The sequence below is a fragment of the Protopterus annectens genome, chromosome 2.part1 (assembly GCF_019279795.1).
Source record: "Protopterus annectens isolate FY-2018-M chromosome 2.part1, PAN1.0, whole genome shotgun sequence".
NCBI lineage: Eukaryota > Metazoa > Chordata > Ceratodontiformes > Protopteridae > Protopterus > Protopterus annectens.
In genome coordinates, this window is record NC_056729.1 from 1,879,599,720 (window position 1) to 1,879,627,698 (window position 27,979).

Below are 27,979 nucleotides of genomic sequence, written 5' to 3' on the forward strand. Positions count from 1 at the left end.
GGACCCCACTCCCAGGAGACCCTCCAAATTCATAACGGCACCAGCAGACAAACAGTTCTTGACAAAAGGAGTTTCTGTGGATGCTATGGTGGTAGCTGCTGCCACTAAGAAGGAACTAGCTGATCCTTCAGTACCTGTCCATCCACCTAACAAGGAATCTAGGTCCATGGACAGGTACGGGAAGCGGATGTTCTCGTCAGCGACATTTACTATGCGTTCGCTGAACTACCTGTGCCATTTCACTCGTCTTCAAAGGGACTTGATTAAAGAAGCGAGTGACATGTTGAAGGATCCTACAGCTGCGGGTTTTCAAGATAAAATGAACACTCAGCTGGCTACCCTTAACTCCATAGCCAACTCCTCCATGCGCCTCCTTTCTTATGCGGCTGATGGAGCGAGTAGGGCCGCAGGGACAGGTGTGGCCTTACGTAGGCATGCCTGGATGCGGCTATGCAATTTTGCGGACCCCTTCAAGACGTCTTTCACTAACTCCCCGTTTGATGGATCATCTCTCTTTGGTCCTCAAGTGAAAGAAACCTTGACTAGGTGCGAGACTGATGGCAAGACTCTTTCTGCCATCGGAGTCTGTTTTTCTACTCCTTCTAGGCCTTACCTCAAAGGCCAGAATAGTGGGAAAATGTGGTTCCGTAAACAATCTCAAGGGACTTCGCCTGACGCACAAAGTCGTTACCCCGCCAGAGGCAGAGGCGGGAATAACAATGGTAGACGTCGCCCTCGAGGCAGGGGGGCTCCGCAGAACCAGGGCAATCGAGAAGCCTTCTCTGATAAGCCCTTTCAGCATCCCTGAGGTGTTGCCCGACTGCCCACCTTCGGAGGCAGTCGGGGGAAGGTTGTCACTGTACCCAAAAGCCTGGCTATCCCTGACTCAAGACAAATGGGTACAGTCCGTCATTTCGAGGCTATTCTATCCCCTTTCTTAGCATTCGAACCAATCAAAAATCCCTTCCAGATGTTCCACCGCTCAAAGGGATCTAGCGGTTTTGGAAATTTCAAAACTGCTTGCAAAAGAGCAATTCAGCCAGTTCCAGCAGACCAGCAAGGATCCGAATCTACTCAAGGTTCTTTTTAGTTCCAAAGAAAACAGGGGACTGGAGACCAATTTTGGATCTCAGTATCTTGAACAGATCAGTCAAGAAAACAAGATTTCGGATGGTCACGCTGCAGTCCATCCTTCCCCTATTGGGAAAAGGAAACTGGATGTGCTCTATAGACCTTCAGGATGCGTACTATCACATAAAATGAACAGACGCTCCAGAAGATTCCTCCGCTTCAGGCTGGGAACCAGTCATTTTCAATTCAGGGCCCTGCCCTTTGGTCTCACCACTGCCCCGGTGTTTACCAAATGCATGGCAGTGGTAGCTTCTCACCTGAGACGACAAGGATTCCAGGTGTTTCCATATTTGGACGACTGGCTCCTCACAGCTCCCACCAAGCATCTCCTTCTGATGGCCAGGGATTACACTTTTCGCATTTGTCAAAAGTTAGGCATTTCAATAAATTGCGAAAAGTCTGTTTTGTCGCCTTGTCGTACTATTACCTTCATAGGCTAAATCTAGACACAGTAGACATGTCTGCAAGGCTAACAGATCAGAGAATAACAGACATACACAGACTGGTCTCACTCCTTTTCAACAACAACAGAATCAAAGCCAGGTTAGTTCTGAAAGTGTTGGGAATTATGGCGGCTGCCATACCTCTGCTTCCATTAGCCAGATTCCACATGCGAATCCTTCAATGGATGCTCTTTACACAATGGTCATACCAGCAACTTCCAATGTCCCACACCATTATGATCACGCAGGCGTGCAGAAATCATCTCATGTGGTGGATGTCTTCCCTCAGCTCTTGTTGGGAAGACCCTTTGTTCCTCCCCTCCGGTTGCTACTCTGACAACGGACGCCTCCCTGTTCACTTGGGCCGGGCATCATGAGGGCAGGACGGTCCAGGGCACATGGCAACCAGACGAATGCCACTTGCACATAAATGTTCTGGAGATGAGAGCAGTGCTTTTAGCGTTGCAAGCCCTTCAAGACTCTCTCCCCTTGGGAACGATTGCAATCCAGACAGACAATATGTCTGTAGTGTGGTACATCAACAAACAAGGCGGAACCAGGTCCTACTCCCTGTGTCGAGAAGCACTCAGATTGTGGCAATGGGCGATTTCTTCTCAGCGGTTTCTGATAGCAACGCACATCCCGGAAGTCCAATCAAATCGCGGACAAATTGAGCAGAGCTATCCTCATGCCTCACGAGTGGTCTCTGAAAGACTCTGTTGTGAGAGAGACTTTTCTCAAGTGGGGTCAGCCTTGCTGCGATCTTTTTGCTACTCCCCAAAACAGCAAGTGCAGAGATTATTTCACTCTATTCCCTTTACCAGGCCAACCCAGCAGAGACGCTCTAGTCCAAGTTTGGCCCCGGGGACTTCTGTATGCATTTCCTCCCTTCCCACTAATCTCTCAAGTGATACAGAAAGCTATCGCTCAGAAGGCCTCGTTGATCCTCATTGCTCCTTACTGGCCTTGACAGGTGTGGTTCCCCTTTCTACATCAATTTCTACTGGAGCGACCTTGGCATCTGGACCTAGTTCCAGATCTTTTGATCCATCAATCGGGTCAGTTACATCGCTCCCTGCCCTCTCTGAACCTCACTGCTTGGTTCCTCCAGTTCCAACCTTAGCCAGGCTTCCTCAATTATCTCACTCTGTTCGAGATATTTTGATAGCTTCCCATAAATCTTCCACTAGGAAGATTTATTTGAGTAAGTGGAAACGCTTCACATATTGGGCTCAAGGAAGGGACATAGATCCTTTCACTGCTTCCATCCAAATAGTCCTTGATTTTCTAGCTGAACTCTTCCATGCAGGTTCATCCCCTTCTACTCTTAAAGTTCAATTGGCAGCTATCTCTAACTTTCATGTGGGTATTTCTGAGTCTGCCTTAATGTCCCACAAGCTTTGCAAAGCCTTTTTGAAAGGAGTTTTTCTTCTCAGACCTCCTATAAGAAATCCTCCTTCTCCTTGGGATCTAAATTTAGTTCTTACTTCTTTGATGCTTCCCCCTTTCGAACCTGAAGCCTCCTGTTCATTAAAATTGCTATCATGGAAGACTCTCTTTCTGGTAGCTATTACTTCAGCTAGAAGAGTCTCAGAACTTCATGCACTCAGCTGTCGACCTCCTTATCTATTGTTCCATAAGGACAGGGTATCCTTACGAACCAGCCCGTCCTTTTTGCCTAAGGTAGTCTCGACGTCAAATCTAAATCAAAGCATTGACCTCCCTGTCTTTTTTCCAGAATATTCCAATAGGTCTGAACAAAAATTACACTGGCTAGATGTTCATCGTCAGTTGAGGTACTATTTGGATAGAACAAAACAATTCAGAAAATCTGACCAACTGTTTATCTCCTATGCAGAAGGCAGAAAGGGACTTTCAGTGTCAAAGGTATCATTATCTAGATGGCTTACATCTCTGATTACCCTTGTTTATGAGATTAGACACCAAAAGCTGCCTAATAAACCTAAGGCCCATTCTACCAGAGCTTTGGCTACTTCTTTAGCCTTCCAAGACAGACTGCCTATTGACACCATTTGTGCAGCGGCTACTTGGGCTACTCCTCACACTTTCATTTCTCATTATAAGTTGGATTTAGCTTCTAGGCATAGAGCTAACTTTGGTTCCACTGTTCTCAGGAGTCTGTTCCGTTAGGCCACCCGGGACAAGGTGCTAGGGACGCGGTCCCATCCAGCAAGAATGAAGGCGAGATAGACAACTTAACATATAGAAGCTATGTTCTTACCATAACATTCCATGTTAGTTGTCTTCTTCTCGCCTTCTTCTTGCGTCCCACCCTCCTTCCCCCTGGCCTGGACAGACCTAGAGGAGTTGTGATTGTGACCTCTCTTTCTACCACCTCTTTTCTTAGGCATATGCTGCTTGCATATTTCCTGAATCAGGATGTAGGTCACCCTTCTTTCTCCCTGTTGTTAGAGGTGGACTCTGTTTATAGTCATTTTGTTACTATTATAAGCTGGGGTTAGCTTACAAACGAGATCTGAGGTAACTCTTGCCTAGCATTGTGGGATATAAGGGGAGCCTCGAGCCGGTGGAACCAACTCTCGAGCTTTTAGAGTGGCCGAGTCGGAGCCGAGGTCGGCTCCGAACCCATCCAGCAAGAAGAAGGCGAGAAGAAGACAACTAACATGGAACGTTATGGTAAGAACATAACTTCTATTTATCCTTTCCTCTTACTTACTGCTTGATTTTGGGGAAAAACTGCTGTTCATCTTTCCTTGACAAGTTAAAATATATGATCTTGAAGTTGTGCTCTTGTAAAAAGGGTTATGGCTCATGGCATCTTATTATCTAATATTCAGAAAGTTCCCATCTGCGTCAAGTAAAAGCAAACCTTTCAAGTACCCCTTATTAGAATGAACATTTCCCATTTGAAGTCTTAATCCCTCCATGTTCCATATCATTCCACAATTGAAAAGGTCAGTTGCACATTTATTGACAGGAATTTTTTAAACTAATATCCATAATAAATTATACCAAATCATATTAATTCAATAAAAACCTTTTATAAGTACACAATAGCACATTTAAACCATGCCATGACATCCCTAGTTGAATTTGTTAATAAACTATTAGTAAGTGTTCCACATTTTGCCCACTTGTTCTACATTATGAGAAGCATTGTTCCACATTTTAGAGATGGAAGGTTGAGAGCTGTGCTCTTGTTCTTCTGTTTATTTGGTGTTCTAATATTTTGTCTGTTCTTCAATTTGTGTTTAAAGGTTGGTACCCCACAATTCCATTGGAGTGGATGGGGTTGCATAATTATGTATGCAAATTTTATGTTAATCAGTGTACAGATTTGTACCTATTTTCATGGGCCTTTGTCCAGATTCTTTATGTTTCCAGGTTGAGAGGTATGCCCCCCTCCTTCCCCCCTTCCTGGAGGATTGAGAGGAGTTCACTATGGTTTCACTGGCTGATTTCCTTTTTCTTGGTTCACATGCCAGGTAATTTTATGACAGTTTACTCTGATCTGTTATTTTGGTAAATCAGTTTTAGGTTACTGGTTACTATATATGTCTAGTGTGTGCTATCACAAACGAGATCTGGGTAGTTGATGCTGGGCATTCTGGGATAAGGGTTAGCCTCGAGCCAGTAAATAGCTCTCGAGCTATAGAAGTAGGCAGAGTCGGAGCCGAGGATTGGCTCTGAACCCAAACAGCAAGAAGGAAGGCAAGATGAAGGACAACTAACATGGAACGTTATGGTAGGTACATAACTTCTTTTTCTGCCTAATTGTGCATTGCAACCAACCTCTTTCATTGTCATTTTGTTCTAATTGCCTGGCGCTTGGAGGAGGCATATAGAGATTTGTTGCTTAATGTCTACACCTTACTGTTAAATCACATGAAATATCAAATATATCCTGTTTTTATTGTATTACTGACATTACTGCACATTTAAATGGGCAGAATGTTCCTAAATCTCCCAGTCATAACTTCATATTCACAACGTCCATTGTTACAACTTCTGTGTCTTCACTTGACATCACTTGCTGACATGCCAAGTTGTGCCATTTTTCCTGACATCGATACAGCTGAGAAAGTATTCCTTATGTTTTTAACTGCTGGGCCAAGCAAATATATATATATATATATATATATATATATATATATATATATATATATACACACACACACACACACATATATATATATATATATATATATATATATATATATATATATATATATATGCACACACACACACACACACACACACACACATATATATATATATATATATATCTATATATATATATCTATATATATATATATATATATATATATATATATATATACCCTGCTCCTTATATTGTTATTTTTTATCACTCTGTCGTTGCATGAAAATAAACTTATACTCTTGGTTTAAGGGTCATTACATCATTGTTCATGGAAAAAATGAAGAATCTGTCATGTTTTGCATATGTTCTCTTGGACATTTGCCAGAAACTCTTGGAATCTACGTGTTCTGTTTCTCTAGCAATTACCTCATTATATTATGTTGTACCTGTTACTCCCTAATACAGAGTAAATTAAATAAAAGTAAACAAGTAGCTAACAGTGGGCAAAGGTCTATAATATTCACAGAAGTCAAAGAAAAAGAATAACTGACCACCACTGCTGGCTAAAACACAAAGTATTTATTTAAACAAAACAACTGTTATTTTGTTTAAAAAAATACTTTGTGTTTTAGCCAGCAGTGGTGGTCAGTTATTCTTTTTCTTTTGCAGAATAAAACAACCACAAGATAATAATGTTATATTCAGATGCTGATAATAGTCATCATGAACAGTGGATACTTGCACCAGTATCTGTAGCTCCATTTATTTCAACCACCAACTGCTGGTGTCAATGTACGCTGACCAGTTTGCAGTTGCACATAGTTACAGTCACATTATTTCATGACCAGCCATAACTGTCATATTATATGAAATATCAAAAATATGTCATATCTTACATTACACCACACAAAGAAATACAGCTGTGTTTGTAACTGTGTCAAGTCACAGCATTACAATACAACTGTCCCCGCTTACAGGTCCTGCAGGCCTCCTGCTGGTATCAGTAACTGGCAGGCTAGCTGCTGTATTTTCCGTATACTGATTTTGCTATAACATTAATGTTTGCATTTATAACTACTGGGTCAAACAGACACTTACCTGTCTGAATGTCTGCAAGTTAACCAACTCCTTTTGCTGTCATTTTTAATGCCATCACATTTAGAATGTTATTTCCAAGTTGGGGATTATTCAATATTTTTGGAATTGTACACCATAAATGATTATGAGGGATTACACTTAACACTTCCCTGTGCATTACTACATCATGGAATCGAACATTATAACAGGTCATATTTTCCATAGCCTTCTGCAATCTGTAACTTATGCACTCGGTATGTCATGTCATCTCAGAGCTAACACCCTCCTCTTCAAGCAGGCATAGCATGTTAGTGATATTAATATTTATATTCAAATATTGTTACTTTTTGTAACTAACTGCCACATGAAACCTTTATCCATAACTGTGGCTTTGTGCACTCATGATATCTCCTGCCAGGCCTTTACTGTTGTATGGTATAATATACTGTAAATGTAATAATCAACATCCATACTAATGTATTCAATCTTGTTTCCTTCAGTAACATAACCTGTGTACCCCCTACAAATATGCATAATGCAGGTCGGTGCAAGGTATGTGCTGTGCAGATCAAAATTCAAGACCGATTTGTCCACACTAATGTAATACTAAGTGTTACACATAGGCTGTAACCCACTCCTTCTCATGAATAACAAGACTGGGTCCAGTGAACGTGTGACAGAAAAAAATGCAAGGCACGCTGTCCTTAGTAATGTATTTTATCTTGTTTCCACCAATTAAATAGGCTAACCTCCAAACAAAGGTAATGCAAGCGGGTGCTGGGGACTCTTGAGACTGACCAAAATGTAAGGCACGCTAACTGCAATAGTATAATGCAGTATGTTTTTAACAATAGCACATAAGCTGTAAACTGTCCACACCCCACAAATGACAATTACAGTTGGTGCAGCAGACTTGCGTGACAGCACAAATGCGTGATATCCATTGACTGGCCTTTACCGTCATATTATATAACGTGCACAGTGTACATAATATTGTACTTCATCTTTGTCACCATTAAAATGCTTTACAAAAAGTTCTGTCTTTTAAGTATAATAAAAGCCCCAGGATATCAGTATTATAATCTTATCCCTCATCTAAGTCCAGGCTGGTGAGTATGATCTAAATCCTGGTAAAGCATTCCCTACAGAGCTGAATGACACAAACACCAAAACCTGTCCACTGTCTATATGAATGTAACCAGTACAGGTAACAAATGGCCACCATTTGAGGCATGGCTAAATTTGAACAACCCAAGAATAATGTCAGTCATAGACTTCTGGCTTAACTTTAATTCCTGCCTTTCACCACATATTATTCCCGTTTACTTTGATAACAGAGCGAGACAGAGACAAGGTAGAATTATCCTTAAACTAGTAAAAAATAAGTATAATCTCTTCTGGTCTGTAATTGCTAAGAGTACACTAAGTCTGTTTGCAATGCAAACCAGATGATTATTCAAATGCTGCTATGAATTAAAACTATAATATTTATAACTACAGATGTTAAGTTGTCTATCTCGCCTTCATTCTTGCTGGATGGGTTCGGAGCCGACCTCGGCTCCGACTCGGCCACTCTAAAAGCTCGAGAGTTGGTTCCACCGGCTCGAGGCTCCCCTTATATCCCACAATGCTAGGCGAGAGTTACCTCAGATCTCGTTTGCCGCTACAGCTTCGAGGTTGGTTTTTCTACCGGTTCTTGGTGAGTGACTTTTCTTGTTGAAATTAGTCTTTCAAAACCCCTTTATTTTTAATATATTTACTTAATTCCCTTAGTTTAGAGAGAATTTTATCCCCTTCTAAAAAATCTCCGTTTTTTTTTTTTTTTTTTTTTCCTCAAGAACCTTAGGTTCTTCCCTTGGGCCTACAGGCCTTTCCTTCCCTAGTGGAGTGTGTGTGTATTATTTTATTTTAAAATCCTAGTTACTGTTTTTATTATATTTTAACTTGACAGGGTGTAACTAGTGTGTTTGTGTGTGTGTTTGTGTACACCTGTTCAAAAAAATGTCTAAAGAAGCAAAGGTCTCCGGATTCAAGAAGTGTGATGCGTGCTGTCAGAAAATGTCTCTGACAGACGCTCACACTTCTTGTGTCTACTGTCTGGGGCCTTTGCACCTGCAGGACTCCTGTGCTGTGTGCCATGGCTTCAGCCCCAGGGTCCTGCAGGAAAGAAAGAATAAATTGATACTCAGAGGCTTACTCAAGCCAGAGGATTCCCTGTCTGTTTCAACAGGGAAGCCCTGTCCGGCAACTGAGCCGAGACCTAAGGTTTCTCAACCTCTGCCTTCATCGGCTCCGGCTGGAGCCGATAAGTCTCAGTCCACAGTTTCTGTGGCCCCCTCGCTCGGCCGGGCCGAGGTAGTAAGTTCCGTGTCGGCTCCGACCAGACCTTCGGAGCCGACAACTAGGAAGAGGTCCAGGTCACCATCTCTTGGCTCCGTTCATTCGGCTCCAGGATCTCCCCTGCTGTCTGAACGGAGCCAAAGATCTCACTCCTCTAGGTCATCGAGGCTGTCGGATCATGACCTTCAGAGGGTAGTGAGTCGACTACTTAAGTCCGAGGCACTGGCCCAGATGCTTCAGAGCCCGACTCATCAGTCGATGCCTGCCCCGGTCCATCAACATATTCCTCCTTCGACTCTCTTGAGCTCGGAGCCGGGTCGTGTCGGAACCGAGACTGTGATAGCGTCGGAGCCGATACAATTGTCTTCGGCTCCGTCTGCCGCTCCGTTTTCTTCCTTGGAAGAATCTCGGCGCCGGACTTCCCTCGTCGGCTCCGAGGGTGAGTGGCATCGGACCCTTGTCCGACCCCCTCTCCCTCTCGGTGCTTCGGCGCTGGTGAGTTCGGCTCCGACATCGGCCTCGAGCCATCACTGTTGGTGCCGAGGGGTTCTTAGCTTCTCGGGCGGGGACCTCTGGCTCTGCCTGACAGGGGTGCATTCGAGGTCATGCGGAGTGTGTTAGAGCCTGGCTCTACTCCACAGTCGGCTCCGCCCCTCCCTCACGGTGCCTCAGGCTAAGTCGACTCACTCCCTCATCCCGGACCGCAGAGAGCCAACTCCTCAGGAACCCCCTGTGGGATTTCATCCTCTTCCGAGGCCTCTCCTGATTTGGCAGAAGTGGCCCCTCGGAGGAGGAAGTGTAAGAGGAAACACATTGGCTCACCTGAGTCCATCACATCAGACACAGATTTGGATGATTCTGAGGGTTCCCCGTTCCCCTTCTGAAGATGTCTCATTTGCAGACATTCTGGAGATCCTGAAACAGAGGGGAAATTGGCCAGCCCTCAACCCTTCGGAGGACGAATCTGTGTATCTTGAGGCGTTTGGCTCTCGTCCTTCCACCTCCTGGGTGTCCCCCCTTCGACCCCCTCATGCAGGTGGTTGCTAAGAAGGCATGGACGGCTCCTGATTCAGTGGACCCCACTCCCAGGAGACCCTCCAAGTTCATAACAGCTCCAGCAGACAAACAGTTTTAACAAAAGAGTTTCTGTGGATGCTATGGTGGTAGCTGCTGCCACTAAGAAGGAGCTAGCTGATCCTTCAGTACCTGTCCATCCACCTAACAAAGAATCTAGGTCCATGGACAGGTGCGGAAGCGGATGTTCTCGTCAGCGACATTTACCATGCGTTCGCTGAACTACCTGTGCCATTTTACTCGTCTTCAAAGGGACTTGATCAAGGAAGCGAGTGAAATGTTAAAGGACCCTACAGCTGCGGGTTTCCAAGATAAGATGAACACGCAGCTGGCTACCCTTAACTCCATAACCAACTCCTCCATCCGCCTTCTTTCTTTCGCGGCTGATGGAGCGAGCAGAGCCGCAGGGACAGGTGTGGCCTTACGTAGGCATGCCTGGATGCGGCTATGCAATTTTGGACCCTTCAAGACGTCTTTCACGAACTCCCGTTTGATGGATCATCCTCTTTGGTCCTCAAGTGAAAGAAACCTTGACTAGGTGCGAGACTGATGGCAAGACCCTTTCTGCCGTCGGAGTCCGTTTTTCTACTCCTTCCAGGCCTTACCCCAAAGGCCAGAAAGGTGGAAAGATGTGGTTCCGTAAACAATCTCAAGGGACTTCGCCTGACGCACAGAGTCGTTTCCCTGCCAGAGGCAGAGGCGGGAATAACAATGGTAGACGTCGCCCTAGGGGCAGGGGGGGGGTCCGCAGAACCAGGGCAATCGGGAAGCCTTCCCTGACAAGCCCTTTCAGCATCCCTGAGGTGTTGCCCGGCTGCCCATCTTCGGAGGCAGTCGGGGGAAGATTGTCACTGTACCCAGAAGCCTGGCTATCCCTGACTCAAGACAAATGGGTACAGTCCATCATTTCCGAAGGCTATTCTATCCCCTTTCTTCGCTTTCCAAATCAGTCAAAAAAATCCCTTCCAGATGTTCCACCCGCTCAAAGGGATCTAGCAGCTTTGGAGATCTCAAAACTGCTTACAAAAAGAGCAATTCAGCCAGTTCCAGCAGACCAGCAAGGATCCGGAATCTACTCAAGGTTCTTTTTAGTTCCAAAGAAAACAGGGACTGGAGACCAATTTTGGATCTCAGTATCTTGAACAGATCAGTCAAGAAAACAAGATTTCGGATGGTCACGCTGCAATCCATCCTTCCCCTTTTGGGCAAAGGAAGCTGGATGTGCTCTATAGACCTTCGGGATGCGTACTATCACATAAAAATGAACAGACGCACCAGAAGATTCCTCCGCTTCAGGCTGGGAACCAGTCATTTTCAGTTCAGGGCCCTGCCCTTTGGTCTCACCACTACCCCCCGGGTGTTTACCAAATGCATGGCAGTGGTAGCTTCTCACCTGAGACGACAAGGATTCCAGGTGTTTCCATATTTGGACGACTGGCTCCTCACAGCTCCCACCAAGCATCTCCTTCTGATGGCCAGAGATTACACTTTTCGTGTTTGTCAAAAGCTGGGTATTTCAATAAATTGCGAAAAGTCTGTTTTGTCGCCTTGTCGTACTATTACCTACATAGGCGCAAATCTAGATACAATAAACATGTCTGCAAGACTAACACATCAGAGAATAACAGACATTCACAAATTGGTATCACTCCTTTTCAACAACAACAGAATCAAAGCCAGGTTAGTTCTGAAAGTGTTGGGAATTATGGCAGCGGCCATACCTCTGCTTCCATTAGCCAGATACCACATGCGAATCCTTCAATGGATGCTCTTTACTCAATGGTCATACCAGCAACTTCCAATGTCTCACACCATTATGATCACGCAAGCGTGCAAAAATCATCTCATGTGGTGGATGTCTTCCCCCCCAGCTCTTGTCGGAAGACCCTTTGTTCCACCTCCTCCGGTTGCTACTCTGACAACGGATGCCTCCCTGATCGGGTGGGGGGGCATTATCAGGGCAGGACGGTCCAGGGCACATGGCAACCAAACGAGTGCCACTTGCACATAAATGTTCTGGAGATGAGAGCAGTGCTTTTAGCGTTGCAAGCCCTTCAAGACTCTCTTCCCTTGGGAACGATTGCAATCCAGACAGACAATATGTCTGTAGTGTGGTACATCAACAAACAAGGCGGAACCAGATCTTACCCCTGTGTCGAGAAGCACTCAGACTGTGGCAATGGGCGATTTCTTCTCAGCGTTTTCTGATAGACACGCAGATTCCAGGGAAGTCCAATCAAATTGCGGACAAGTTGAGCAGAGCTATACTCATGCCTCACGAGTGGTCTCTGAAAGACTCTGTAGTGAGAGAAATTTTTCTCAAGTGGGGTCAGCCTTGCTGCGATCTTTTTGCTACTCCCCAAAACAGCAAGTGCAGAGAATATTTCACTCTATTCCCTTTACCAGGCCAACCCAGCAGAGACGCTCTAGTCCAAGTTTGGCCCCGGTGACTTCTGTATGCATTTCCTCCTTTCCCACTGATCTCTCAGGTAATACAGAAAGCTATCGCTCAGAAGGCCTCATTGATCCTCATTGCTCCTTACTGGCCTCGACAAGTGTGGTTCCCCTTTCTACATCGTTTTCTCTTGGAGCGACCGTGGAATCTGGACCTAGTTCCAGATCTTTTGATCCATCAGTCGGGTCAGTTTCATCGCTCCCTCCCCTCTCTGAACCTCACTGCTTGGTTCCTCCAGTTCCAACCTTAGCCAGGCTTCCTCAATTATCTCACTCTGTTAGAGATATTTTGATAGCTTCCCATAAATCTTCCACTCGAAAGATTTATTTGAGTAAGTGGAAACGCTTTACATATTGGGCTCAAGGAAAGGACATAGATCCTTTCACTGCTTCCATCCAACTAGTCCTCGATTTTCTAGCTGAACTCTTCCATGCAGGTTCATCTCCCTCTACACTTAAAGTTCAATTGGCAGCTATTTCTAACTTTCATGTGGGTATTTCTGAATCTGCCCTAATGTCCCACAAGCTCTGCAAAGCCTTTTTGAAAGGAGTTTTTCTTCTCAGACCTCCTATAAGAAATCCTCCTTCTCCTTGGGACCTAAATTTAGTTCTTGCTTCTTTGATTCTTCCCCCTTTCGAACCTGCAGTCTCCTGTTCTTTAAAATTATTATCATGGAAAACTCTTTTTCTGGTAGCTATTACATCAGCTAGAAGAGTTTCAGAGCTTCAAGCACTCAGCTGTCGTCCTCCTTATCTTTTGTTTCATAAGGACAGAGTATCCTTACGAACTAACCCATCCTTTTTGCCTAAAGTGGTCTCGACGTCAAATCTGAATCAAAGCATTGATCTACCGGTCTTTTTTCCAGAATACTCCAATAGGTCTGAACAAAAATTACACTGCCTGGATGTTCACCGTCAATTAAGGTACTACTTGGATAGAACTAAACAGTTCAGAAAATCTGATCAGCTGTTTGTCTCCTATGCGGAGAGCAGAAAGGGACTTTCAGTTTCAAAGGTATCATTATCCAGATGGCTAACATCTTTGATTTCCCTTGTATATGAAATTAGACATCAAAAGCTGCCTGATAAACCTAAGGCTCATTCCACCAGAGCTTTGGCTACTTCTTTAGCCTTCCAAGACAGACTGCCTATCGATACCATTTGTGCAGCGGCTACTTGGGCTACTCCTCACACTTTCATTTCTCATTATAAGTTGGATTTAGCTTCTAGGCATAGAGCTAACTTTGGTTCCACTGTTCTCAGGAGTCTGTTCCGTTAGGCCACCCGGGACAAGGTGCTAGGGACGCGGTCCCATCCAGCAAGAATGAAGGCGAGATAGACAACTTAACATATAGAAGTTATGTTCTTACCATAACGTTCCATGTTAGTTGTCTTCTTCTCGCCTTCTTCTTGCGTCCCACCCTCCTTCCCCCTGGCCTGGACAGACCTGGAGGAGTTCTGATTGTGACCTCTCTTTCTACCACCTCTTTCCTTAGACATATGCTATTATGCATATTTCCTGGTTCAGGATGTAGGTCACCCTTCTTTCTTCCTGTTGTTAGAGGTGGATTCTGTTTACAGTTATTCTGTTACTATTATAAGCTGGGGTTAGCTTACAAACGAGATCTGAGGTAACTCTCGCCTAGCATTGTGGGATATAAGGGGAGCCTCGAGCCGGTGGAACCAACTCTCGAGCTTTTAGAGTGGCAGTCGGGCCGAGGTCGGCTCCGAACCCATCCAGCAAGAAGAAGGCGAGAAGAAGACAACTAACATGGAACGTTATGGTAAGAACATAACTTCTATTTTTATATCCCTCCTGCTCCTCAGACAACATTGTATAAAATCCATTAAATAATTTATGTAGACTTGAAGAAACCAAAGAAAATGCAACTGGCTATGTTACTTCCACTTAATAGCTGTGTTAAGTTAGTGAAAGGAGGTATGAGACCAAATCCTGCAACAAATAAACAGACTGTACAGGAAGTGATAATCATAGATATATATGTGAAAGAGCAAACAATGTACATATTTTACTTGACTCAATGACTGCTCATGGTCTTTTAGTAATGATGTGTTTTTTAAAAATAAACTGCCTTTCCAGGTAATTATTTTCCATACTCTTTCTGAAACATCAGAAAGTAATTTACTAACAGAATTAGTGCTCATATGTTGAATCTTAGGGCTAGATTCAGAAAGATTCTTTCTACCCACTCTACTTGGTGTACATGGGTTGATCAGTTGGCATGATAGAGAGACTGATTCAGAGACATGGTAAAGCCACACAGATGCACACCTCAGCAGTTCATTACTGCGCCTGTGAATCAGACACAATGCAGTCATAGGTCCATAGCTAAGTACTAGGCTAACTGTCCTTGCAAGACATTTTAAACCTAGCAAATTTACCTTTTTGAGCTCAAAATAACTATCCCATTTGGTAATAGATTGTTCTTACCCATCCCTTGGTCTATAGTTATATATCACCTCTAATAAGAATGAATGGGATCATAACACACATAATTTTAGGGGATCCATGCATGGGATAAAGCATTTAGGGGCTGGTTCTGTCCATTAGTAGAACAGAGGGCAGTCCTGGGGTACATTTCCTGTTTGAAAAGACAAATGCACTTGTATGGGCAGCCTCCAAAGATCGAGCCAAAGTGCAAGTCGAATTCTTTATTAATCCACAGTCAAAACAGTCCAAAAGACAATCCTCACTTGAATTATAATCCACACATAAATGCCTTAACATTTCACTGCGTTTTCTTTTCGTCCACGTTTGAACTTCATCAGATGTATGCAAAACCCCTCCACACTCATGTCTTTATATAGAAACTTCAATTAAAATCAACCAATCCCTTCTTCTTTTTAATAAATCAATTAAAACCATTCTGTTGTTTAAAAGCACACTACCTAAAATTGTATTTTAAAAATAAAAAATAAACTAAATTTGTGCAAATCAGCATGTTGTTAAAACCATTTTTAACCAAACATAAATTTAAGTATAAATATAAATATAAGCATCTTGGCTTAAAACAATAGTATTAAATACTTGCATATAAATACATATAAAAGCACAATTTCACAATGGGGAGCTCCCAATATTTTGATTGGCAACACGACAGAAAGAGACACTAGAAGGGACGAGAGTGTTCCGGTTTGTCCTAAAACAAACACAATACAAGGTGACTGTAACAATACTTCTAAGCAATCTAAATTTGATTTTAAAGCTTTTATTAACAAAAAAATACACTGTTGATGGCAAGCTAGATGTTACACATGTACAAGAAAATTATAGCTATGCTAACAATTTGGACAAATTTTATTTTTGTTTGGAGAAATATAAAGCAATAGACTTGGATAATGTGTATCTAAGAGAATGTTTGAACTTAAAAATAGTGTCTAAGGGCTTACATGTATACAAATACCCCAACAAAGTAAATGAATGTTCAGAATTTCATAATGAATTGATACAGGCTTTTGATAGGTGTGGCTTTGACATTGTTAGAGCTATCATAAAACAAAATGAAAGGGAGATGGAAATTTTGTTTAGAGAAATAGAACAAATTAATAAAAACATTTTGAGTGATTTAATGTTTACAGTGGAGAGTGGAAAAGTCAAGTACTATGAAGTACTGGATAAGGTTGACTCAAAATGTAAAAATATTTTCAATACAAAAATGAGAAAAGTGGATAGGGAATTAAAAGACTATAGGACACAGACAGCTTATCCTAAGCCTAGAACCCACCAAAATGTGGTCAGAGAATGGGAACCAGGGCACTATTCCCAGAGTAGCTCCATACAGGGGGAAGAGTATGATGAAGGAGACCCTTTAGAGTATCCACCTCTCCAAAGATCAGAGAGTATAAAAAACAGGGAACTGGTATACTACAATTACAACAGGGGCAAGGGAAACTCCAGGAACAACAACTGGAACCTGTGGTGAGGATACAAGAGCAGGAAAGGATTATAGTGCAGGACTCTAAACACAATTTTAAAGGGTTTAATATCTACAACTATAGTAGTGTGCAGATTAATGAACACCATTTTCAATTACTTTTAAAGGTTTTAAATTCATTCCTAAAAGAAAGGCTGCCATTAGTAAAACAGTTATAGATTTGAAGTTTTTTTAAGGAAAAATAATTTGGAACTGTGGTTTAAAGGGCAAAAGAAAACTACTAACAATCAAGAGACACTTTGCAGAAAGAGTACCTTTAACCCACCATTACATCCACAGTTAAAGAACCTAGAGACAATAATGGAAAGAGAATTAAGAAAAGGGGTTGGGCAGAATAAAGTGCTTCCCAATTTGTCTAAAGAGGAGAGGTCAATTTTCGATGAGTTGAAAAAAGATAAATCCATTAGAGTATTGAGGCCAGATAAAGGGGGAGGGACAGTAATAATGGACAGCATTTTATATGAATCTAAAATGAAGGACATACTGAATGATTAAACAAGTATACTAGGGTATCACTAAGGAAAGTGAATATAGTCAATAGGAAAATTTCATTAATTTTAAATGACTTGTTAGAGGGGATCACTAGTATAGAAACGTTTAGATATCTGCAGAGTAACAAACCTAGAGTACCCTTTATATTTGGGATCCCAAAGGTTCATAAGGAACCTTTAGATCCCCCTTTGAAACCCATTGTCTCATCTGAAGGTTCTTTTACTGCCCCTTTGGCCAAATTTGTAGATACTAAACTGAAGAACCTATCTAATAAGGGAAATGCCGTGTTAAAAGATTCATGGGACATGGTGAGAAATGTTAAACAGAATTTATTTGATGAAAATATTCTCTTTATAACCATTGATGTTATTGACCTTTTCACCTCAGTACTGCATGAGGAAGGTATGCAATGGTTCGAGGAGGCTCTGGCAGACTATGACAGACTTGATGTGAATGATTTTAAAGCCTGTCTTACACTTATGGAAGTTGTTTTAAAAAATAATTACATATTTTATGAAGGGGACTTTTATCAGCAGTTAAAGGGCATAGCAGTGGGGGGCAAGATGTACCCCCACCTAAATATGTACTTAATACTAAATATACTGAGTGCTGATCCTTATACAAATGATACCTGGATGATATTTGCCTCTTCTGGAAGGATACTGAGGAAATATTTCAAGAACATTTGGAATACCTAGTAGGTACAACTCCATTCTTAAGATTTACTTACAGCATAAACCACGATTGTATAATTTGGACATAACTATTAGTAAGAACCATGGTAGTTTCAAAAGTATACAGGAAGGATACTTATTCAAATTCCTACCTCTCCTACACTAGTGGCCATCCCTTTCACCAGAAGAGGAGTCTGGTGAAAGGGCAGTTTGTAAGGATTATAATGACCTCTAAGGACATAGATTTTATAGATGAATGTGTTTTATTAACTAACATGTTCAGAGAGAGAGGCTATCCTGACAATTTACTCAATGAAATTAAGCAGGAAGTAGTCGAAGGTAGGAGAATAATGTTTGCACCTATACTAGGGAAAGAAGTTCAACTTTCCGAAGTTGTGGATGATGGAGAGAGGAAGCAGTCAGATCTCAGTTCTAACAATTTTGAGGAGGCTTATATTATGGATTACACAGGGGATGCAGAGGTCATAAGACATACTATAGAGAATGTATAGAATAAATTCAAGGAAATTTCAGATCTTGAAGGTATCCTTAGCAAACCCTTGCAATTCATTTACAGAAGGGATGTTAATATTAAAAACATATTGGAAAACAGCAACAGATATATTGTTACACAAAGCAAAAAGAAAAGGACATACAAATGTGGAGGGTGTCCACAGTGCCCCTTTGTTAGGTCCGGTAACAGTGTACACTTGGAAAGTAGGAATAGGACTATAACTAGTATGAGTTTTGCCAACTGTAATACTTGTGGAGTAGTGTATCTAGCAATGTGTGGGAAGTGGACTTCATTTTACATTGGAAAGACGGAAAGGAAATTAAAAATGAGAATTTACGAACATACATACGATATTAGGAATAAGAATGAGAATAATGCACTATACAGGCATTACATGACGTGTCAGGAACTACTTTCCAATTTTTTGTATTAGAAGTAATTCCCAAAGAACAGAGAGGGGAGCAATGGGAGACTAGGTTAGAGTACAGAGAACTTTACTGGCAAATAATATTAGAAGCCACAACATTTCCTGGTCTTAACGGTGCAGTCTACCTAGCCCCAGTACTAAAGCTTAGAGCAACCAAGTTGCAATTGGCAGTATGGCCACCAGATAGAGCTCCCCATTGTGAAATTGTGATTTTATATGTATTTATATGCAAGTATTTTTATGAATGTATTTAATACTCTTGTTTTAAGCCAAGATACTCATATTCATATTTATACTTACATTTATGTTTGGTTAAAAATGGTTTTAACAACATGCTGATTTGCACAAACTTAGTTTCTTTTTTATTTTTAAAATGCAATTTTAGGTAGTGTGCTTTTAAACAATAGAACAAAAGAGTTTTAACTGATTTATTCAAAGAAGGAGGGATTGGTTGGTTCTAATTGAAGTTTGTATATAAAGACATGATTGTGGAAGGTTTTGCATACATCTGATGAAGTTCAAATGTGGACCAAAACGCTGTGAAAAAGTTAAGGCGTTTATGTGTGAATTATAATTCAAGTGAGGATTGTCTTTTGGACTGTTTTTACTGTGGATTAATAAAGAATTTGGATTGCACTTTGGCTTTATATTTGGAGGCTGCCCATAAAAGTGCATTTGTCTTTTCAAGTTTTGGTAACTGTTTGGCACTTGGTCTCCATAGTGTTTTTTTGGTAAATTTTCTGTTTCCCATCCATAGATGTAAGTAAAGCTTGAAAATGGACAATGATGAACTTTGTTTTTTTGTGGATGGGGAGTTTGTTCCACATTAGTGGTGTCCTTGGCTAAATATACCTAGCCCTTCAAACCATTCCCCTGATGTTGCAGAAAAGGTTTAGATCCCTAGACCAAACAATTCTGATGCCATTTGACTTGCTGATGTGCAGGAAATCAATCAGTAATGGGCTGGAAGGTGTCTTGTAGGCCAGACACAGGTAAACTCCTAACAGTCTGTAGGATACCGAGTATAGTGACAGGGCTTTTGAGTCAGTCCATTCAGAAGATTTTGTTCTGGTCTTGTATCTTTTTAGTAAGATATTTGTGTGGGTGTTGCTCGTGTCTGGAGAGATGCATGCCAAAAGGGCCATTATATTCAATGACTGACCTAATGAGAGCCGTATGAAGGAGGAAAATGACCACCCTAGATCTACACACAGTCTCTTTGTTTATAAGCTGTGCAGTATAGAAGGACTTTCTTACAGCAATAGACACATGTAGGTCAGAAGTTCGGTCACCGTCCGCATAAGTTCCCAATTCCTGAACAACTGGGTCATCTCTTAGGGAAGTATTGTCAATGACGTAGTCCCATGGGGAAGATGACTTCCCAAAATAAAAAATAATGCTTCTTTGGCATTTAGTTTCAGACCATTATTTTGACACCAGTTATTTATTTGAGACAAACATTCCTGCAGGATGGCTAAATCATTTGGGGATTCAGTGACTGCTCCTAGCTTACAGACATCTGCAAAATTAGTCAGCCAGAAAAGTAGATGCCAAGCAGGAGAGGTCTCAGCACAGACCACATGGGGACTCCAATGGTGACTGGTCTCTCTGTGGTGATAACTTCCCCTATTTTGATTTTCTGCATCCTGTCTGTGAGAAAGTTGGCAATCCTGTGGGTAACATAGGGTTTTATTCCCAGTTTAATTCGTTTTTCTACTATGCCTAAGTGGCGAAGTCAGAACTGATTGTACTAGTGTTCTCCTGAACAGCCCTTATATTGTATTAACTAAGGCTCCCCGTGCATCCACAATTTCAGACACCTATTCTAACACATACACACACTCATACACATTTATTCATGCCCCTACAGACATGCACATGCACCTCCAGTTAGTACAACACAAGTGGGAAGTGGGTTCAGGGGATAACTGTGACAGACCATAATGTAAAATGTACTGTATATAGGTTTACACTGAAAACCTTGAAATTGCATTGGTCAACTGGCATGTGGTCAACTGCAGTTTTCAAGTCTGCAGAATGTCGAACCAAAATGTATTGCTTACATGACAGCGAATGGTTAGTGTAATTCGAGCATTTGGATTTGACATTGTACAGGGAGATTGCGGTTAAGTGAAGAACAGGGAATTAGCCCATTTCCTCACTGTAGTGCGATCTCAGAGCAAGTATATTTAATGTGCAGGGGAGCATAGCCCCCTTTCAAAATAGTATAGTTAACGTACTGTTGACTGTAGAGTTTAATGGTATGTTAATGTGCATAGCAGGAGGTGAGTGATCTCACCTTCTGCTATGTCGAATACATCGAAACAAGGTTGTCGATGTATTCATTTTCGCTTTGGTTTACTTTTCGGCATTCTGGATTCAACATTTCAGGTTGACATTCTAAGCGAACGACCAAAGCAGATTTTGAAATGCCAATACTAAACTATATATATATATATATATATATATATATATATATATATATATATATATATATCTTTATGTAAACTAGCAGGTTTCTGACGGTATCACATAGGATGTAACCTCTGTCAAGTTGCAAATAACAAGGACAGTTTGTACAGTGGAAACTAATGAGTATTCCTAAGTGTGATTCGGAGTTTATCTGCCTGCATACTACACTATAATTGGAGTATTCCTGAGTGTGATTCAGAGTTTATCTGCCTGCATACTCCGCTGTCATTGGAGTATTCCTGAGTGTGATTCGGAGTTTATCTACCTGCGTACTACACTGTCATTGAGTATACTCCTTGTACTTTCATTTTGGGGCTCACCTGTATTCATATGATTTAATATATGACTTTTTCTTCCTGAATGAATGCCTACATCTGATTTACAGAAAATTCCTGTAATGGTCTCCACTAGAAGCAGGACTTGTTCTGCAGGAAATATCAGTTTATCGAACAAACACAAGTATGTATGTTGCATGTTTTTGCACATACCCTATGCAGTTACATTTCTGAATATCCTTTCCATTTTTTCTTAGTCCCTTGTCATCATTACTGTCCCTTTGTGCTGGTACGTGCTTTTGACATTGGCACTAAAATTTAGAAGAGTGATGCGACACAACAGGAGAGGTTAAGAAAGTATTCAGCAAGATTGAAAGAATGGTCACAAGGAAGTAGATGATTTTTTTCCAAAGCATATTTAGTCAAGACACATTTTATGGCAATCTGACAGAATAATACAGTCATCTGGAGTAGGATACTATAAGAAGGAAGTTCTGCTTACCAACACGTGTGGGTTTCCTCCAGGTGTACCGGTTTCCTCCCACGTCACAGACATGCGTCTGGAGCGTTTCTCCCCAGGCCTCCCCTGAAAAATGGCTTCATTCCAAATTGGACTTTCCCAGTAAACAAATGTTAAATAAATACGTAATAAATAAAATAAATACATAGGCCAATGTCCCTGTGGTTAATTTTGCATGTTGTACTGGTTCAGGATGTGCAGTCTGTTGCACTGAAGGTATTGAGGGCTTTGCCACCTAATGCAAAAACAGAGTTTTTACATTTCATTGAATGGACATTTAGTCCCCTTTTAACAACCCTTTTCACTTAAGTGGATTATTCTGAGTGGCCATCCTAGATCAATGGCCAGAAGCATGGCAAAATTAAGAGAATTTCTTCAGCTGCTTCTTACTTATTGTTGGCACATATTTTCTTAACTGACACAGTACTTTCTGTACATTCATATATGCATGCATTCTCATTTTTTGTGCCTGTAGAAATATATTTATAGTTTGAATGTTTTTGTTAATAAATCTTGTATATTTTAAGCTTTTCTCCCTGGGCTTCCTCTGTAAATGTGCTCTGCCCAGCAGCTGGACCTCCCAGTCAACAAACAAACCAAAAATAAATGTATAAATGTGAAGTATGCATATGCAGTGGACATAAAAAACAGTAATCCAAGAAAATGGTGAACGAACAGCAGAAAAGTAGCAGCAAGTCCAGTGGAGGTGATATGGATTTCTTGTGTTTTTGATCTTTATTTGTTTTTTTAAGTTTTATTGTATATCCTTGTAACTTGCAATACCTTGTTTAACATATTATGATGGGGTAGGAAATGATTTAATTTATAAATATGCTTGTTTCTAATTTTCATTTATGGTTTATTAGTAGTAATATATTTTATATAGGTGTCTGTTAAATTTTTAAATATTTTATTTATAAATTATTTATTATTGCATACTCATTTGTTATTTATTGTTGCATACTCATTTGTTTTTTAAGTAATTAAAAGTCAATTTTATGTTTGTTAAATTTTAAGAGCTAAAGTTATAATAGCTAATGTTTTTGAACACTATCTTTTTAAATCTGGAGAAGAGGAAACATTGTGGCCTCAACAGAGGTTATTTAGGGGTTAAGTTGGGTGTAGTCTGGTTAGATTTATCTGATGAAGTTCTGGAAGGTACCAGGACAAAAGTGCTAGTATCTGACTTTATTTAATAATACTTTTTTTAATGTTTTTAAGTGTGAGTTTGTTAATAAACTTTCTAAAGGAACTTTTATCCATGCTGGACTTACTGCTACTTTTTCTGCTCATCGTTCATCACTTTGTTGGATTACTGGTTTGTCTTTTGTGTCTCTGGCTGGTTTTAATGCACATAAAAAGCCATGAAAGACTATATCTGCATTTACCTACTTCCCATTCTCTATAACATCTGTAAAATGAATCCTTATGGGCCATTTGCAATTCCAAAAATGTAAAAAAGGCGATCAGGCTTGACACTAATCCCAGGCACACTTAGTAGCCTACTTTGAGAGTAGTTTAATTTGGTTTTCTTTCTGTTTTCAGTTCTCTAGTCATTCTTGTACTGGTTACCAGTGTTATGTCATTTCTTGTTTTTCTTGGTTATTAAATTCATATACACAGTTTACAGTTGCTGGCTCTTCTTTATTGTTTACCACCCAGGAACCCACCCCAAGACTGTATTTTTTACATTCGTTAGCTAACAAATCCCACTAGACAAACAACCCTGTCTTCAGAGGAACCAAAGTGCACTATCTGTTTTATTGATGTGCTCAAAATCTCTCATTTGGTGAATATGGACTAAGGGAATGAAGCTATGGACTATAGGATGAATACTGCTAGCAGTTGATAGCCATAATCCTCTGCTCTAAGTTGTCAGACAAAAAAAAGCCGCTGGCCTACTACATAATAACTAGTCAAATGACTTTTCTATAGACCCTATACATTGAAATACAGACTTACTTGCATTAAAATGTTACATAAAGTAATAAACTGATAAGACATGCCATTAGTTGTATGTTGTAGGATTTACTCACATTGTTATATTATTGCTTAACCAAAACAAATGCTACAGTTTTATGACCTTTTGGTCTTACATATTTTTCACCAGTAGTACACACAGACATTTAGCTAGACAGAGTTATTTTAAAGTTTAAAATAAAAAAGCAGCGAGTCAGATATACGAGTCATACAGACACTGTCAGCTACTCATTAGGGTATCTTACCCTGTTGCAGCAGCCATGATGCAGCCTCCATCATCAGGTTTGGCCTCAGTGCAACAGCCCTCAGCATCATGACTCATACCAAAATTGTGTCCAATCTCATGGGCCATGGTAGCAGCAGCACCGATTGGTAACTCAGAGTGATCCTATAGTGAGAAGAAAGCAAATGTTAATGGCAAGATCAGTCATGGCAATTTATTTGCTTACATGCTACTACAGTAATAAGCAGGAAAAAAGTTAAATGATAACTGCTAGGTCTGATGATGTCCATTTTCATCTGATATAGCATTCAGACCTTTGGATCAAGAACTCTGACTCCTCCGCATCTCATAATTCCCTCTCAACTGTCAAATTACATCAGATCCTGTCTGCCGCATTAACTGGATGGTTGCAGAAGCTCTGAATTCGTCTTTGGGATGAATGTTTTTCACTTTCTAGTTCCATTAGGAATTTATTCTACCTTTATTATAACTGTTTCAGACTTTCTTCTGCTTCTTCTCCCCTAATATAAATATATATAATATATATAATATGCATAAAATTCTTCGTCAGCTTATTTTAATTATCTTAGTATACTATTAGTTATAGTTACAGCAATTAATTATAACTATTTTTTCTTTTTATATGCTTAACGTTAGAGCAGGCATTGTAATTTAATTAAGATTTGTAGAGTGTCCAGATTTCTTTATAATTATGGCAAAATTCCTCCACAGGACCCCCACATCCTGAGTTTATATTGTCTGGGAACAATGCACCTTGATACAGAATGCAAAGCCTGTGCTTTATTTGGTCATAAAGCTCTTCGGAGTAGAACAGACAAACTAATTTTGAAGGGACTCCTTCCGTCTACTTCAGGATCTTCTGTACTTTCTCCAGCCAACTTCAAACTCAAGGGAGAAAGAGTAGGATATAAACAAAGATAAAAATTGTCCAAAGTTGAAGGAGCCATCAAAGCCATCAAAACACAAGACTCCTAAAATGGCATTGGAAAAACCAGAAAATGGTCCCCAAATCCCAGTCATAGCATGTCCGACACAGAGAGATTGGGTCATAGTTAGAGCTGGAGACAAAGCTTTGAAGCCAATGGCTGAGGAGAAGTTTAGACTGCAAACGTGTTGCTGCCATCCCTTCCTCTTGGACTGGTGGCTCTCAATAGTTTGGCTCTGATATCGGCCTTTGAGCTGGGAAGGATTGGGGCTTTGGGGTCTCCAACAGCTTCGACAAAACTTGTAGAGAGAGTTCCTGTGCTCCTATCTCTTCCTTGACCTTTGAGGCCTTCCATCAGGTCCTCTGACATTCAAGGGAAGAGATTCCTACATCCTTTTTGTTCATGACACAACCTCAAACTTATGCTCTAGAATCTGCTCCTTCTCATTGACAGGGACAGCCAGTATCCAGAAGTCTTGAGAAAGTACTGTCTTTGAGTTCTCAGTCTGATTCAGACCCATTGCTAGATATTCCCCAATGACAGATACATGGAAAGCAGACATGCAAAAGGAAACACTTGGATTAACCAACAGACTCTCATCACAGAAGACATGGATTTCGAAGGAGAGGGTTCCCTGAGATCCCACTTTGGACACAATTCCTTCTGAGAAATTCTAGAACTGGTCAAACAGAAAGGGGTTGGTCCACAGATATGCCTTCCCCGGAAGAATCTGTGTTCCTGGAGGCGTTTGGGGCTGGCAGCCCTTTTACATCGTGGGTGCTCCCTGCCCCCAAATCCCTTATTGATCTACTGGCTCAGCAAGCCTGGAAAGATCCTGATACAGCAGAGCCCATACCCATGAAATCTGACAGGATTCTGGTGGTACCAAAAGACAGACTTCACTGGAGTAAAGGCCCTCCCTTGGATACCATACTCATAGTGGCAGCCACAAAAAAGGAACTGTGAGAGGAGAGTTCATCTCTCCATCCCCCTAACGGAGAGTCTAGGGCCTTGGACAGATTTGGAAAATGGACATACTCTTCAGTGACGTGTGCACTGAACTACATTGTCCATATTATTTGGTTCCACAGTGATTTGACTAAAGAGATCACCAGTTCTCTTTCAGGTAATTTGCCAACATATAACCAGAAGACAGAGGAACCCCAGCTCTCTACCTTATCTTCTATTTCAAATGTCTCCATGCATCCACTTTTAAATGTAGCTGATGGGACAACCAGAGCAGCAGTTGCTGGTATAGCCTTACGCTGCCATGCTTGGATGTGACTGTGTGATTTTGCAGAGGGCCTTAAGACATCCTTCATCAGTACTCCTTTTGATGGTACTACATTGTGTGGCCTGAAAGTTAAGGACACACTAATGAAAAACGAACAAAATTGTAAGACTCTCTCTGTTGTTGGAATTCATTTTTCCACTTCACAAAAAACCTTCTCTAGGAATCAGCAAGGAGGGAAGAAAATGTGGTTCCGAAAATCAGAAGGTTCTACCCAGGAAGCTTATTTGGACAGATCTCCCCACCGCAGAGGAGCACGTAATTTCAATGGATGTTGCCCAAAAGGCAGAAGCAGACCACAAAGCCATGGATTTTGCAGACCCTTTTCTGAGAAATCCATCCAGAGCTCCTGAAGTGTTGCCTGACTCCCACACTCTGGAGGCAGTTTGGGGGCACCTATCCTTGCACCCTCAAACCTGGTGTGCCATCACTTCAGATTCTTAGGTGTTAAGGATAACAAGAGGATACTCAATACCATTTGTAGCAGTATCTCAGGTAAAAGCAAGGATTGCTTTAATGCCACCCAGTCAGTTGGACCCACAACAGCAGAATTAAACAAGTTGTTGGAAAAGAGTCTTCTTCCAGCAGGTCCCACCAGACCAGATAGGATTCATTGTCTACTCCAGATTCTTTTTAGTTCCAGAAAAGACAGGGGACCTAAGGCCAACATTGGAAATAAGCCATTTTGGCAGATATGTAAAACAGACAAAATTCCAGGAAGTCATGGTTCAGTCCGTTTTGCCTGTACTCACAAAGCATGACTGGATATGCTGTATTGATCTTCAAGATGCCTACTACCATATAAAGATACACAGAAACTCCAGGAGATTTCTCTGTTTCTGTTTGGGAGCTAACCATTTTCAAGTCAGAGCTCTCCCCTTTAGACTCATCACAGCACCATAGGCGTTTACCAAATTCATGGCAGCAGTAACAGCCCATCTCAGACTGAAACCACAGACACTTTCCTTTTAGAGTGGGGGACATTATGAAGGGAAGACAGTTCAAGGTACATGGACATCCTTACATACCAATCTCTACATTACTGTTCTGGAAATGAGAGCAGTCCTTCTGGTACTGCAGGCATTTCAAGACTATCTTATAGGTTCATAGGAGGTTACTAGGCTGTTGGCCCTACAGCCTTTACAAGCCTAGCCATGTTAATCCTGAGTTGTTTCAATTTCCTTGGTTTGATTGTGTTTGAATAGGTGAGGAGCACTGTTTCATGTGAACTGGACATCTATTCCAGGGTAGTGGCAATCTCTGGAGATGTATATGTCTCTCCAGCTTGTTCTACTAATGTCACAGGCTAGGTTAAGATGCCTAGAGCAAGTGACTCTTGTGTCATTTGACTTGCGGATGTGCACATATTGTAATTAACAGGGAATTCCACTTTGCCAAAGGGGATAATATGAACCTTTTGCATTTAGTTTTAGACAGTGACTTTGGCACCAGTTATTTGTCTGTCTTAGCCCTTCCTGTAATAAGCTGGCATCATTGAGGGACTCAATGATTGCACCCAATTTGCAGTCATCAGTGAACTTGGTAAGCCAAAGGCCATCTACTTTAGCCTGGATTTCCAAGAAATAGATTCCAAACAGTAAAGGG

The 27,979-nt window shown here is 41.2% G+C and overlaps 1 protein-coding gene across 1 annotated transcript in view; it reads right to left on the reverse strand.

The window, feature by feature from the left end:
- The window catches only part of LOC122794677 (disintegrin and metalloproteinase domain-containing protein 33-like), a 2,280,125-nt gene that overhangs the window by 850,953 nt on the left and 1,401,193 nt on the right, over nucleotides 1-27,979 (reverse strand). Inside the window, exon 11 of the mRNA XM_044063306.1 lies at nucleotides 24,159-24,301. Within this exon, the coding sequence (XP_043919241.1) occupies nucleotides 24,159-24,301 (143 nt within the window). The remainder of the gene's footprint in view (nucleotides 1-24,158; nucleotides 24,302-27,979) is intronic.